At 42.1% G+C, this 16,124-nt stretch overlaps 1 protein-coding gene across 3 annotated transcripts; it reads left to right on the top strand.

The window, feature by feature from the left end:
* The first annotated feature begins 569 nt into the window (after positions 1–569).
* TLR10 (toll like receptor 10) lies at positions 570–15,776 on the top strand. 3 transcript variants are annotated; one of them, XM_030881033.2, is made up of 3 exons: positions 573–622; positions 4,177–4,261; positions 7,705–10,765. In XM_030881033.2, the coding sequence occupies exon 3, from the start codon at positions 7,793–7,795 to the stop codon at positions 10,226–10,228; it is 2,436 nt and encodes an 811-aa protein (XP_030736893.1). In that variant the 5' UTR covers positions 573–622; positions 4,177–4,261; positions 7,705–7,792; the 3' UTR covers positions 10,229–10,765. The 3 variants fall into 3 exon arrangements, 2 of the variants coding, with proteins under 2 accessions (XP_030736894.1, XP_030736893.1); XR_011377483.1 differs by lacking the exon at positions 7,705–10,765 and adding an exon at positions 15,644–15,776 and having other exon boundaries at positions 578–622; XM_030881034.2 differs by lacking the exon at positions 4,177–4,261 and having other exon boundaries at positions 570–622.
* The last annotated feature ends 348 nt before the right edge of the window (positions 15,777–16,124 follow it).

Genomic DNA, 16,124 nt, shown 5'->3' with positions numbered 1-16,124 from the left:
GAAAACAACCCAAATATCCACTGATGGATGAATGGATAAACAAAATGTGCTATATACATATAACAGAACATTATTCAGCCTTAAGAAGGGAAGGAAGGAAACTGTGTACATACTACCACATGGAAGAACCTTGAACACATTATGCTAAATGAAAAAAGCCGGTCACAAAAGGACAAATATTGTGTGATTCCACTTATTTGAGGTACCGAGAGTAGGCAAATTTATAGAGACAGAAAGGAGAATAGTGGTTACCAGGGACTGAAGAGAGGGAGAAATGGGAGTTACTGCTTAATGGATATAGAGTTTCAGGGAGGGACGATGAAAAGGTTCTGGAGATGGGTGATGCTGATGGGTGAACAACTATGTGAATGTACTTAATGCCACTGAACTGTGCACTTAAAATGGTTAATTTTACATTACGTGTATTTTACTGCAATTCTTTAAAAAGTGATCTAAGATTGTATGAACTCACGCAACATGTAATGCCACCAGTATGCAGTAGAGGGCAAAGGAGCGTACGCTTCACAGAAAAGCTTGATTCAATCACTGCTCCAGCCAATTCTAGTCCTGTCTATGAATCATCCACACCTGCAGCTCTGACGGAGACGCTGCAAGCCTGAGGGTAAGAACTCTTTAGTTTTGTTTGCTGTTAACACTCATGAAAATGAAATAAGGGCTGCATAGTCTTTTCTAAAGAAAATGGGAGGAAAGTAGATTTGTTCAGATTTTCAGTATTTATTATTTTGCCTATACTAATCTAAATATTAATGATTAGTGAGTGACCTTGGGCTTACTATTGATCACTATTGATCTGAGGAATTGTCTTGCAAGTGCTTGAGGGTTTGGGTTTCCGGAAATTTATGACACCTAGCAGAGTATAAATAGCTTCGGAGAGAGGCACATAAGGTGGGAAGAGAGGAAGAGGCCACAGTGGCAACTAGTCCCGGCAACGGAATTAGCCTCGGTAAATCACACCCTAAGCTCTTTCATTTCAGAGTTTGAAATGCCTTCCATTTGGGTTCCGAAGGAACCAAATAGGTCTGGGTTCAAATTCATGCTCTACCGCTTATTCACTGGCTTGCCTTGGGCAAGTTACTTAACCTCTGAGTTTTAGCTCCTCCATTTGTAAAATGGGGATAAAAGTATCCAACATTTTGTTGGGTTGTTGAGAGGATTGAACAAGATAATGAATGTATGGAAAGCATTTAGCTCCGTGCCAGGCAAACAGGAAACGCTCATAAAATGTCAGTCTTTCTTACTCTTATGTTGTAAAGATTATTCAACATTCGATGGGTTTTTAACCCCTTCTCCATTTTTTGTTTTTGCATCATTGGGAAAAGAGAAATTAGATGTTTAAGTATTCTTTGGCAAGCCACCAATAATCATTTCATGGTGTCTTTTGACTTGGACTTTTAAATCATAAACTGTTAAAGAAAGTCATTCTGTTTTTCACCTGCTTTCAGCACCCAGTAACAGTAGCATGACTATGATAGTAACATATTTATTGACTGCATCTTTCATCAAAAGTTTGTCCTACTTTTAAAAATGTTTAAATGAAATGCCATAATTTATATGCATTGCCTGAGAGAGAGGACCTTTTTATTTTATTGTATTAAGAGAAGTTCAGAAAGAGTTAGTTCCTCTCACTTCTTTAGAATAAGTTTCAGATGAGGTTGTGGTATTGGGCAGAGAGAAGAGTAAAACATGGGTAAAACATGAAAGCTATGACATCTCAACTCAGGGGATTCCAGATAAAGCAACTGGGTTGCTATAGCTCCTAGACATAGTATTTTTCAAGGGCCATAGCTCCTAGACATAGGAGCAACTTAAAGTAAGTCGCTATGAACTGAAGTACTCTGTGAGATAATAATGTTAAAAACACCTCATCTTCTTAATGACTATAACTGCCAATGTCCTACCAAGCCACACTGGAACCTGAGACAAGAGGAAAAATCAGTAATACTAACCCTGTCTTTATGAAAAAATTTGATATTTTGTTCATTATGGATTTTATATTAATTTTAAAATATTTTATTAAAATATTATTTATCTTGATTACTGAGTTTCTTGGTGCCTCTTAAAATATGTGCCTGAAATCACCCTAGTTTTAGCCCTGATAACTGCTACCATTCGTGATATGCTAGGTGTGATACCAAGTGGTTTATATACATTATCTCTTCTATGCCTTAGTGATCAATTCCTATCACTAAACTCATTCTCTGATTATCATGCACTGCATCATAACAGGAATTCATAACTCCAATTAATTCATCCGATACATATTTTTGAGAGCATATTATGTACTGCATTGTGCTAAGGAATAAAAAGTGAGATAATTCATTTACTCATATATACATTAATGTATTTACTGAGCACATGCGATGTACCAGGCACTATTCTCTGTGCTGGGAATACAGAGATGAGCCAGATTGTCGGACCCCTTCTCTCATGGGTGTGAGCGGTGGGGAAGTAATCAACAAACAAATAAATGAACAAAAGTTTCAGATAGTGGTAAGTGCTCTATTTTGTAGAGAAATAAAATAGGATGAAGGGAATGAACACCAAGTTCATCTAAACGGCCTTTTTTTCCCATTTAAAAAAATTATTTATTTTGTTTATTTATTTTTGGCTGCGTCGGGTCTTCGTTGCTGCACGCGGGCTTTCTCTAGTTGCGGCGAGCGGGGGCTACTCTTCGTTGTGGTGCGCAGGCTTCTCATTGCGGTGTCTTCTCTTATTGCAGAACACTGGCTCTAGGTGCGCAGGCTTCAGTAGTTGTGGCTCGCGGGCTCTAGAGCACAGGCTCAGTAGCTGTGGCGTACGGGCTTAGTTGCTCCGCAGCATGTGGGATCTTCCCGGACCAGGGCTCGAACCTGTGTCCCCTGAACCAGCAGGTGGATTCTTAACCACTGCACCACCAGGGAAGCCCAAAATGGCCTCTTTAGATTAGGTGGTCAAATCAGGTTCCTTAGAGGAGATAAACTTTAAGCCAAGACCTAAATGGTAAGAATGATCCAGCCAAGGAAGGATGAGAGAAGAGCATCCCAAGCTGAGGGAAAAGCTAGGGTAAAGGCCCTGAAGTTGGGGCAAGCATGATGTGGCCAAGGACCAAAGAGAGGGGCAGTATGATTGGAGTGCAGAGGGTCAGGAGAAGAGTTATGTGAAACGAGATCCCAGAAGGAAGCAAGACCAGCTCCTGGGAGACGTTACAATCCAGTATTGGGAGTTTGGATTTCATTCTAAGTGCAATAGTACATTAGGTAGGACATAGGCAGGGTGCTATAACAAGCGACCCAAAAATACAGTGGCTTCAACAAGACAGTGCTCTACATAACGGCTCAATCCATGTCAATCCTTGTAAGTAACTGACCTAAAACCTAAGCTGGGTGGCACTTGCAGACTTATTCACTGGGTTCCTTGAACTGTGTATAAGGAAACGTTAAAGACTCAGTATGATGTAGTGAGCTATAATTTCATTGATTAATGTATTATAGTGTATTTTGAAAACAGATCTATCTTGACTCACCCTAGAGAGACAAGATAGCAGAGTGGCTAAGAGCCCAGGCTCTGCACTCACCATGGGTTAAGTTGTGACTGTGAGGCAGTTACAGGGCCTCTCTGAGAGCCACCTTGTCTACCTGTAAAGGCTGAACAGTGATAGCACCTACCTTACAAGGTGGTGGTTGTAGGAATCAATCTACAGAAAGTCAGTGAATGGTAGTTGTTATCCAAAAAGATATCAGGTGGCCACTGCCTCATTTGCATGAGAGTCAATATGGCGTGGAGATGCTACTAGACATGCTGAATATATGGATTAAAATTATGGTATTGGCAACTAATTTATTTTGCTCGATTCCTAAAATCTGGAAAATAACCATGGACATAAAGTTATATCACAGAGACTCTTTTTTTTTTTTTTCCCGGTACGCGGGCCTCTCACTGCTGTGGCCTCTCCCCTTGAGGAGCACAGGCTCCGGACGCGCAGGCTCAGCGGCCATGGTTCACGGGCTCAGCCGCTCCGCGGCATGTGGGATCTTCCCGGACCGGGGCACGAACCCGCGTCCCCTGCATCGGCAGGCGGACTCTCAACCACTGCTCCACCAGGGAAGCCCGAGACTTTTTTTTTATGTTGGTATTTGTTCTTATTTTGATCATTGGATGGTATATTAAATGTTACAGAAAAAGGAGATGACCAAGAAAGGGCTGCATGGGATGGACTGGAGGAAACAAACATGGAGGGACTATCTCAGTGGAAAAGTGAAAGGTCAGTTCTGGGCCCGCCCCTCCTCAGCCCCACCCCCAACCAGTGCCTTTCATGGTCCTCTTCCACTGAGGGCACAATGGACAAGGAGTATCAAAAATAAACATTCTATACAGTTTACCCAAAAGATACCTAAGGAATAAATTGTTCAAATTGTTGATTCAACAACTGTTTTATGATGAAAGGAACTTAATCCTATTTGCAGCTTACTAACATTGATATGAGTGATTGTTTTTTTCAAAGTATACCCTTTATCTCATACAATTGTATGTGGAAAATGTTTACAAATTATTATGTAAATTAGATTATTCACCATTTTCCAGATTAGTTATGTTTTGTTATATATATATATATATTTTAAATTAAAAAAAAAAAAAAAAAAAAAAAAAATAAACATTCTCTTTTCACACTCACGTCACAGGATGCTTGACATGACATTTCTGTTTCCCTTTTCCTATTTTCTATGAAACAATTTTATAAAGTATTTTCATTTGTAAGTTATCTTAGGAAATATCAATATGTTTTCTAGAATTCCTTCACTTCAACAAGAACAACCACAACAATAAAACCAGACAGGTTCTAGAGAAAGAAAAATCCAGATGAGAGCAGGTAATATTCCAGGAATCCTTTTGTGTTAGCTCTGCCAGTTTTTCTCCCCACCATCCCTGCATGGGTGCATACACACACACACAACACACACACACACACACACACACAGCTTCTCAGAACAACGGGACAGCATGAACAGTACAGAGAAGTCTCACTACACCGTGAGTTTGTCTCTTGTTCCTCCTGCTTGTCTATGGGAGTGACCAGTCTGAGGGAGACTGAGGGTCCATGAGTATTAAACACATGCAAGTAGAAGCAGGAAAACTCTCACCACTGCTAGTTACCTTCCCTTGTGTTTTCAGAGTTCCTGGTGTAGGAGGACGTAAAGTCGAAGAATTTACTAATTTAATAGTAGAATCTAACCACTTCTCACCACCTCCCTCTCAACCTTCTTTCTTGCATGAATTATTCCATAGTGTCCCGGAGCTCTTCCCTGCCAGGTTTGTGCCCTTCCAGTCATTTCCAACAGACAAGCAGAGGACTCATTAAGATGTACGTCAGAATCTGCCACTCCTCTACTCTACGTCCTGTACTGGTTTCTTATTTCAGTCAGAGGAAAATCCCCAATCCTTACAAGGTCTGACGTCTTGAATCCACCTCCCCCAATTCCACAAGTCATTCCTCACATTTTCCAAACATGTCCCCCCGCCATCAGGTCTCTGAACTTGTACCTGCTCTCTCTCTCCAGAATACTCTATCCCCAGACAACGAGTGGCTCACTTCCTCACTCCCCTTAGATCTTTGCATGAAGGTCCTGTGAGGCCTTTTTAGACCATTCTGTACAAAATATCACTCCCCAGTCACCCTCAGGTCCCCTCATTTAGTTACTTTCTTTCTAGCCCTGATCACCACCTAACAGATAAATTTATTATTTTGTGTATAGTCTCTCCTTTCTTACCCCTTACTAGAATATAAGCTGAGTCAGAAGAGAAATTCTATCTGTTCTATTCACTGTTATATCCTCAGTGGCTAGAAAAAGTGCCTGGCAGAGTAGGTACTCAATAAATATCTTGAATAATAATATGAAATTCTTAGTTCTCCAACCACCTCTGTTCTGTGTCTAATCAAACACTTGAAGCCTGGTTCTTCTCTCAAAATCCTCAGAATTCTGCATCCATGAGTTTCTTCATCTATAAAATGTGGGTAATAGTACTTCTCTCCCAGAGTTTTGTGATGGATAAGTGAGATAATATACGTGAAGTGTTTAGTATATCTCTTAGCACCTCAAAACGCTTCAAGAAATGGAAATTGTTTCTATCATTATCCCTATTTGGCAGTGATCCAGATTGCTTTTGCCACCAACCTAAAGACATATGGAGGCACAAGGACAGGAACCATCATGTTTATTTCCGTGTTTTGGACTTTCTATACACATGGCTAAGTGTTATTGAAAGTCAGATATTCACTCAAGAGACTCTCTATGTTCACAAATACAAAGTTGAAGAAAAACTTCATGGCATTAATTCAGGGGCCCACAGCATTCAGTGATGAAGAATTACTTTCACTGAGAACTTATGTCCACACAAAAACCTGTACACAGATATTTATAGCAGCTTTATTCATAATTGCTAAAACTTGGAAGCAACCAAGATGTCCTTCAGTAGGTGAATGGATAAACTGGGGTACATCCAGACAATGAAATATTATTCAGTGCTAAAAAGAAATGAACGATCAAGCCATGCAAAGACATGGAAGAAACCTAAGTGCATATTACTAGGAGAAAGGAGCCAATCTGAAAAAGGAACATACTGTATGATTCCAACTATATGTCATTCTAGAAAAGGCAAAACAATGGAGACAATAAAAAGACAAGTGGTTGGGCTTCCCTGGTGGCGCAGTGGTTGAGAGTCTGCCTGCCAATGCAGCGGACACGGGTTCGAGCCCTGGTCTGGGAAGATCCCACATGCCGCGGAGCAACTGGGCCCGTGAGCCACAACTACTGAGCCTGCGCGTCTGAAGCCTGTGCTCCGCAACAAGAGAGGCGGCGATAGTGAGAGGCCCGCGCACCACGATGAAGAGTGGCCCCCGCTTGCCACAACTAGAGAAAGCCCTCGCACAGAAACGAAGACCCAACACAGCCAAAAATAAATAAATAAATTCATTAAAAAAAAAAAAAAAGACACGTGGTTGCCAGCGGTTGTGGGGTGGGCGGAGGATGAATTGGCATAGAGGATTTTTAGGGAAATGAAAATACTCTGTATGATACCATAATGATGAATACACGTCATCATGTATCCAAACCCTTAGAATGTACAACACCAAGAGTGAATGATAGCATAAACTATGGACTTTGCATGATTATGAGGAGTCAATGTAGGTCCATCCGTTGTAACAAATGCACCACTCCAGTGTGTGTGTTGATAATGGGGGAGACTGTGCATGTGTGGAGGCAGGAGGGATATGGAAAATCTCTGTACCTTCCTTTCAATGTTGCTGTGAATCTTAAACTGCTCTAAAAAAATCTTCATTTTTAAAAATTTCTTTTCATTTTCTTAAAGCTTTCGGGCTATCAAAAGAGGATGTGGCAGGGGGGTGTTGAATATGACCTAGCAACGCAGTTCCTAATTTGAACTGGGTGAGAGGAACTTCTGCCAGCTATTATATATCTATCTCCCTTCTGGGAATCCTGACTTGCCTCAGTGATGGGGGTGTGACACAGTACCTGGCTTGGAAATCTATAAGCCAAGCTCTGAGATCAAGTCAAAGACTCAATAAATGGGTTGGAACCCTAATCCAGATTCTTGGTGAATACAGTCAGATGTTGGCATTAAAAAAAAAAAATCCTACAGGGTTTAACAAATCACATAACCACTTAACATTATATGTTGTCTTTCCAGGATTTGAACTCATCTTCCTCATTCATATGAGGTGATGTGTGAAAAAAGTCATCTGAGGTGAATCAGTGATAAAATCCTCAGAATTACAATGAAACAGATCAGAAGCATTTACGTATTTTGTAGTATTGTTACGTCAGTGCATAGTGGGGCTTCAAAGCTGCCAGAAGAAACAGAATTGACCACCAACTGCTCAAACGCGTCTTTAAGAAAGGTTCCTGAAGACTTGACCCCAACCACAACCGTACTGGATTTGTCCTACAACCTCCTTTTTCAACTCCAGCGTTCAGATTTTCATTCCCTCTCTAAACTGAAAGTTTTGATTCTATGCCATAACAGAATCCAAGAGCTGGATATCAAGACCTTTGAATTCAACAAGGAGTTAAGCTATTTAGATGTGTCTTACAACAGACTGAAGAGTGTAACTTGGTTCTCGCTGGCAGGTCTCAGACATTTAGATCTGTCCTTCAATGACTTTGACACCGTGCCTACCTGCGAGGAGACTGGCAACATGTCACACCTGGAAATCCTAGGTTTGAGTGGGGCAAAAATACAAAAATCAGATTTCCAGAAAATTGCTCACTTGCATCTAAATACTGTCTTCTTAGGATTGAGAACTCTTTCTCATTATGAAGAAGGTAGCCTGCCCATCTTAAACACAACAAAACTTCACATTGTTTTGCCAATGAACACAAATTTCTGGGTTCTTTTGCGTGATGGAATGAAGACTTCAAAAATATTAGAAATTACGAATATAGATGGCAAAAGCCAATTTGCAAGTTACGAAACTCAGCAAAATCTTATTTTAGAGAATGCCAAGACATCCATTCTGTTACTTAATAAAGTTGATTTACTCTGGGATGATCTTCTGCTTATCTTCCAATTTGTTTGGCATACGTCAGTAGAATACTTCCAGATTCAACATGTGACTTTCGGAGGTAAGGTTTATCTTGACCACAATTCATTTGACTACTCGAATACTGTAATGAGAACTATAAAATTGGAGAATGTACATTTCAGAATTTTTAATATCCCACAGGAGAGAGTCTACTTGCTTTTTACCAAAATGGATATAGAAAACCTGACGATATCAGATGCGCAAATGCCTCACATGCTGTTCCCTATCTATCCTACAAGATTCCAATATTTAAATTTTGCTAACAATATCTTAACAGATGACGTGTTTAAAACATCTATCCAACTGCCTCATTTGAAAACTCTCATTTTGAAGGACAATAAATTGGAGACACTTTCCTTGGTGAGTTGCTTTGCCGGCAACACATCCTTGAGGCACTTAGATCTGAGCGAAAATCTGTTACAACATGAAAATGATGAAAATTGCTTGTGGCCAGAAACCTTGATCACCATGAACTTGTCGTCCAACAAATTTGCTGATTCTGTTTTCAGGTGCTTGCCCAGAAATATTCAAATACTTGACTTGAATAATAACAAAATTCAAACTGTCCCTAAAGGCATTATTCACCTGACATCCTTGCGAGAGTTAAATCTTGCATTTAATTTTCTAACTGATCTTCCTGGGTGCAGTCATTTCAGAAGACTCTCAGTTCTGAACGTTGAAATGAACTTAATTCTCAGCCCATCTCTGGAGTTTTTCCAGAGCTGCCAGGAAGTTAAGACTCTAAATGTAGGAAGAAATCCATTCCGATGTACTTGTGAATTAAGAGATTTTATTCAGCTTGAAAAATACTCAGAGGGCATGATGGTTGGGTGGTCAGATTCATACATCTGTGAATACCCTTTGAATCTAAAGGGGACTCCGTTAAAGGATGTTCGTCTTCCTGAAATATCTTGCAACGCAGCTTTGTTGATTGTCACCATTGTGGTTATCATGCTAGTTCTGGGGACGGCTGTGGCCTTCTGCTGCCTCCACTTTGATCTGCCCTGGTATCTCAGGATGCTAGGTCAATGGACACAGACATGGCACAGGGTTAGGAAGACCAGCCAAGAACAGCTCAAGAGAAATATCCAATTCCATGTGTTTATTTCATACAGTGAACATGATTCTGCCTGGGTGAAGTATGAATTGATTCCCAATATAGAGAAAGAAGATAGTTCTGTCCTGATTTGCCTTCATGAGGGAAACTCTGACCCTGGCAAGAGCATTACTGAAGATACCATAAACTGCATTGAGAAAAGTTACAAGTGCATCTTTGTTTTGTCTCCCAACTTTGTCCAGACAGAGTGGTGTCATTATGAACCCTACTTTGCCCACCACAATCTCTTCCGTGAAAATTCTGATTACATAATGCTTATCCTACTGGAACCCATTCCGCTCTACTGTATTCCTACCAGGTATCCTAAGCTGAAAACTCTCATGGAAAAGAAAGCATACTTGGAATGGCCCAAGGATAGGCGTAAGTGTGGCCTTTTTTGGGCAAACCTTCGAGCTGCTATTCGTGTTAATTTATTAGAAACCAGAGAGATGTGTGAACTGCAGACATTCACAGAACTGAATGAAGAGTCTCGAGGTTCTGCAATCTCTCTGATAAGAACAGACTCCCTATAGAGTCCCACCCACCCCTAGGGAAATCGGGACCTGAATATACTGTTAGGATATAAATTGACACAACCTTTATCATGGCAATTTGGCAATATCTATTAAAATGAAAAACTATCATTCCTTCATGTCAGTTCCTTGAAGGAGCTCTAAGAATGTATCCTATAGAAATGCAATTTGCAAAGGTTTATGTCAAGAAGGTATTCATCCTGGCATTGTTTGTAATCATGAAAAATTAAAAACAGCTCAAATGTCCACAAAATAAGGATTGATCTAACAAATTATAGTACATTAATGTAATAGAATATTACACAGGCATTAAAAAATGAGGTAGCTCTATATTTTCTGGTATGGAGAAAGTTAGATTTTGGTTTATACATTGAAATAGGAGTCTAAAGGAATATATACCTGTACATTGGTGTGGTAACAGTGGTTAGGGTCTGGAAGTTTGGGTTACAGGGAGCATTTGGTTTCTATGTTGTATATTTCTGTAATGTTGGAGTTGCTTAGAATGAATCTATACTTCTTTTGCAAGCAGAGAAAACAATAAAGATAATGTTAAAAGCCTACACATCCTACTCATTTTGTTTGATCGTCCCTTCTAGCCTCACAGTTCATTGAAAGAAAACAAGCTCTCTTGAATTTTGCGAAGTTATATTTCAAAAACAAACATCAAGAACAAGCATGTTCTTTCCCTATTGGCTCACCCACGTGATAAAGGAAGGAAATGCCTTTAAGATCTGACACCAATCACCTCTTGCACCCTTGCAACCCATCATTGAACCCTTTCAAATTATTGGCCCTTTCCCAGAACACTCATCTCCTTTCATGCCCCCAGACTCTAGAACTTGGCATCATGTCTACCTGTGATACCTTTCCTGAGTTAGTTCGTTTAGGAAATCTTACATATCCTTCAGGTGCAATCCAAATGTCGACTCTTCTTTGAAACTTTCCTCATTTCTTCCCCCAAGCATGATGTTCCTCTATTCTCTACAACACTTGGGACATATTTTCATCACCAAACTGATGCTATATCTTTAAAAAACATCCCTTTCTTACTCTTCTATGAGCTCCTCAAAGGTGAGGACAGACTTCCCTCTGCCCTTGTATCAGCGGCAGTTTGCTCAGTCCATGGTTCAGAAAAGATGCTCAGTGAATGTTTATGGAATGGACATTGGGTTAGCTAGAGGAACTTAGTAGGAACTCAACTGGCTTCAGGATAGAGAGTGGAATTTGAAGGCAAATTCTGAGAAGCTGAAGAGGAAGAGCAGGAATAGGTGAAAGGAAGAGAAGACTGAGAACCCAGAATTGACGGATTCCTGAGTACAGCTTGAATCAGGTGAACTTGCCAATATTTGGTTGTTCTTGACTTACAAAAATATCTATTTCAGCTCATTCAAGCTAATAAAACCAATCTCCTAAGCAGGCTAAAATTGGGCTCTGCATCTACTGTATTTCCTTATAGTTTGTGGTCATACGAATTCCTCACACTAGTAGCCATTAAAAAAAGTGGACCCAAGAAGGTCAGCCTGAGAGTGTAGGGAGAAGGCTGGTGTCAATCTAGAAGCCAGGTTGTACTTCCATTTGGTCAATGGCTAGTCTGCTCTGAAGAGCTCGAGTTCAGCAGCCCTGAGGCTGAGTGTCTCTCTTCTTCCTTCCTGGTGAGCCTTGGTCTGTCTGGTAGAAGGGGAAGCCCGAGGGAACCTCAGTGGAGAGATGGCAGAGGATTAGGAGAACACCTCTCCTCCCAGGCTCCCAGCAGCCGGGCTGCTGATATCAGTGTGATTGACGGCTTCGGAAAGAGTCAGACAGACACTGTATGAAGACTCTGTCGATCTTGCATGAATTAGCGTGAGACTCTTACCTTTACAGATGAATTAACTTGGAACAAAGAGGATAACATCAGCCCTAAAGTTGTCAGGATTGGGTTATTCATGGCAGTTATTCCAGTCTTCAGTTTAGTAATACAGTTTTTTAAATAGACATTTTATTATAATTTAAAAAAATAATACATTAGGCTTAGTTCTCAGCGACTTCTAATTTTAGCAGCTGGACAACCCCTAAATCTTCCCCACAATTATTTGAGATCTAGATTCTATCTGCAGTCTGTCCCTACTCACCAGGGCGTCCTGCATGTGCAACCTGATTCACATTCCTAAAACAACGATCTTGTTCTCTCAGTAACTTATGACCGGAGGCAGCTTCTCAGATTAGCCACCCTTTGTCCACAAGCCAGAACGTGTTCTTTGTATAAAGGATGAAGAATAATTGGGATCCCGGTTTCCCCTGGAGGTTGTGAGGACAACTTCCCCACTGGTACTCTGCTGGGGAAACTTCCCATGGTCTCTTAGCTCCGTTTTTCACCTGTGTGAAGCTGGTACTGATCTCAGCCCTCCATTATCATTTTTCTATTTATTTGGCTTATTCCAACTTCCCCCACTAGAATGCAAACTCCTTTAGAGCAGAGATTTTGTCTATTTTGCTCACAGATGTTGTTTCCACCTCTGCCCAGGACAGTGCTTGGCACATGGCTACTCTCCAAGGATTTCCCAAAGGAAATATAGTTTGTCTGTAGACACTTTGTTGATTGGCCGCCTCTGCTCTTCTCGGGTCCAGCAGGGCAGCCAAGGCCACCCACTTCAGTGTCAGCCCTTGTTGTACATCAGGCACATAGATTTACTCAGCAGGGAGCCTTCTTCACCTTCAATAAGTATATTTTGCTTACACTTTCTGGGACCAGCCGTCCCTGGGTCGTCTCCCTCTGCCCCCCACCTTTGGCTCTTCTCTTTACTTCCTCCTGCTGGGATCCGCTTCATCTCAGGGGCTTGCTGTGGACAGCCCTTGAATTTCAGAGTCTGCAGATTATATGAATCACCACAAATGGGTTTTATGGTCCCCCCACAACCCCCATCAGTGCCCCTCTTCTTGTTGCTGTATCAGCTTTTCAAGAGGAGAAGGGGAAGTCCTGAGCCAATAAAGCCTCTGCCATGGCCCACTCCTCAGACCCCTTCCCCTCTCCCCCACCCCCAGGTCTTGGGAGAGACTTCCTTGAATTTTCTGATAGGTCTTCTTGCTTCTGTAATTCCCTGGTAGCATGTCTGTAATGACGGGTACATTCTTAAGCCCTGGTATGGCCAGGCCTGACAGTGTCCTCCAAGCAGGATGTCCCTAGCCCACATCCAGACCCACATGGATCCTGGTCTTCACATGACCCTTCAAGGTACTTCCTGACCCTCTGCCTCGCACATGAGGCCAACCAGGTATCCTACGGAGCTCTGGATCTCGCACCTGCGGGGTCCTCTCAGAGACTGGTGGGTGGGCCTCCATTTGAGGCAGACAGTCTGGCAAGAAGATCACTTCTGCTGGCTGAAACAGCGTGGGGTCACCCAAGATTGGGCCACCAGAATGGTGCACACGTGCTGATTTGGGGTGACTCTCATATCGACCACAAGATGACGGCGGGGGTCTGGGCTACCAATAGTCTACCACCAACCCTTGGGCTTGAGCCAGCCGTGTAGGCCTGTGTCCATCTGTGATTTGATTGTGGTGCCACCTCCTGTCTTCAGTACCTGTGGCAGGTGTGACAGCAGATGCTGCCCGCTTCATCCCCCAGTCCCCAGCATCCCGGTGATAACCACCATTGCTGCAGTTCTGTGCCATGTATTAGGTAGACCTTGGAGGATGGCTTTCAAGACTGAACACCAATGGGCTTTCCGGTCAATGTGCTCTCTCACCTCCCATTGACATAGCGACATCATGCTCTCCCTGTCGTAAGCCATGTTCATAAGGGAAGGACATATGTTGTGGGAGTGGAACTGAGCCTCTCTCTTCTTGCATGGACCCCTCACTACCCTCCCCACTGGCGATGGTGTGTTTTCAGTCAACACTGAAAGAGCTCCCATTCTAGGGAGGCAGTGATCACCACCTCAAGAGTCCAAGAGAAGACACGACTGGAATATGCCTTATTCTATGTTTCCACCATAAAATTCTGAATGTCAGACTAAACAGGACCAGAAAACAAATATTAGTTTATGTTTTCCTACATACTCTGGGGAAGACTTGCATCAGTGAGGCACAGCACCCAGCTTTGAGTCACTGTAAGGCATCGTGGACAGATGCAGTGACATGAGTAATAATAAAACCATCATTACAGACAGGCTATCAGGGAACTGCAGAGGAAGAAGGTCTATACTGTTTAATGGAAACAGGTTCCGAAGAGCCATGTGGTTTGTGTGGTTAATTACAGCATTGCTACGTTTTGGGGTTTTTTTTGGTGGAAATGAACCAGGAACAGTACATTGGACAATAAAATGCCTGAAGAGATGGTTCCTGGATTTGAACAGGGCGAGGTGGTGCTTGGACCCTACAAAGAATCTTCCGATGCACGATGGACAATGGACAAGTAACTCTTCTCTATCCATCTCCATGAAAAAGCCACTATACTTCACATAGGTCTGTACCTTGTGAAACATTTTAAAATCCGGTTATTTATATAATAAGTATAAAAAATAGGAGCTCTGCAAAAAGAATTTTCCTGCCGCCCTGCACACCCTAGAGGCAGCTCTGAGAAGGAGAATATCGTGGCTTATGCAGCCAGAACATACATTGCTTCTTATTTCTTGGTGGCACAATGACTTATTTCAGTTTCAAAGTAAGTCACTGGCAGCAGGACAGTTTTTGTCTCGAGTGCTAATGGAGATGTGGTGAAAATCAGCGCTAAGACTGATGGATCTGAACGTTTGGAACAGGCAAATTCTAGTACCATGATATTAAGGTTATAGGAAGTTCCTCCTATGGTTTTCATAAAAAACTGAAAGAAGAGGCATCTCTTATTTTATGTCACGATGGGTGAAGGTACCACATTATTAACTTACGTTCTCCCCATGGAGGAAGTTACAGCCTTAGTTGTGCCCAGGAACTCTCTAGTCCTAAGGCCCTGAAGAGTTTGGCTTCCTGGAAACAGTACCTTTGGTCCTGGGAAAAAAACAGACCAGAGACATATGCTGGAAGAATCTCTACCAGGTTAGCTCTCATTGTCATTAGGACCAATGTCTTCTTTTAATTCCTAGACTCACTAGCCCTGAGGAGATCCAGAGACCCATCAGCCCTCAACCTCCTCCTTGTTCTTTTATTTCTAGAAAAGAGGTGAATCAGTCTCCATGATGCTGTTTGAAGTATCCTGGCCTACTGTGTAACAATACAAACCTGACCCTTCTTGGGGTTTATATGTGCCTGTCACTGTTCTAAGGCTGTTATGAACTTTACCTGTTAATTCTCATAGACCTGTGAATTCAATTTTATTATTATTCTCATATAATAGACAAAGTACCCAAGGTACCAAAAAGTTAAGGTTTCATGGCTAGTAAATGACAGAAATTCAAGGTGGTCTGATTACAGAGCCTGCTTTCATATCTTTTCTGCTAGGCTGCCTCCCAAGAGCTTGGAAACTAACTACTGTTCCTGCTAGACCCTGTTCGCAGATGGAGGGATCTTGTTGCATAAGAGCAATTAGCATGATTTGGTGTGTAACCCAAGTGCTTCCAGTCTTCACTGCCTGCGGCTACAAAGAAGGCTCATCAACGTCAATGACCCCGTATTCTTGGTCCCAAGGAGCCTTGTGTGTGCTCATATCCCACACTGTCAGCCGCTCTCACCATCTGGTACCACCACAGTCTACTCCACTCCAGCTATCTCAGGTAGCTAGACTGGGGCCTGGCAAGGTCCTTGAAGGCGTCTTGCACTATTGACCTCGCTGAACAAAGTGCCTTCTTGATGGTGCTAATGTTCATGCTAAGGGTGCTTTCCCCCAAGAATCCCAAATCCACTCATCTTGAGGTGAGAAGCCATGCTGAGCTCCATAGCGTGGTGGGTTCAATATCTCTCTCCTCAGAACTGGGTGTCGCCA

Source organism: Globicephala melas, chromosome 5 (genome assembly GCF_963455315.2).
Source record: "Globicephala melas chromosome 5, mGloMel1.2, whole genome shotgun sequence".
In the NCBI taxonomy this organism is placed as follows: domain Eukaryota; kingdom Metazoa; phylum Chordata; class Mammalia; order Artiodactyla; family Delphinidae; genus Globicephala; species Globicephala melas.
Note: the sequence above shows the minus strand (reverse complement) of the source record. Positions and strands in the feature narration are given on the sequence as shown.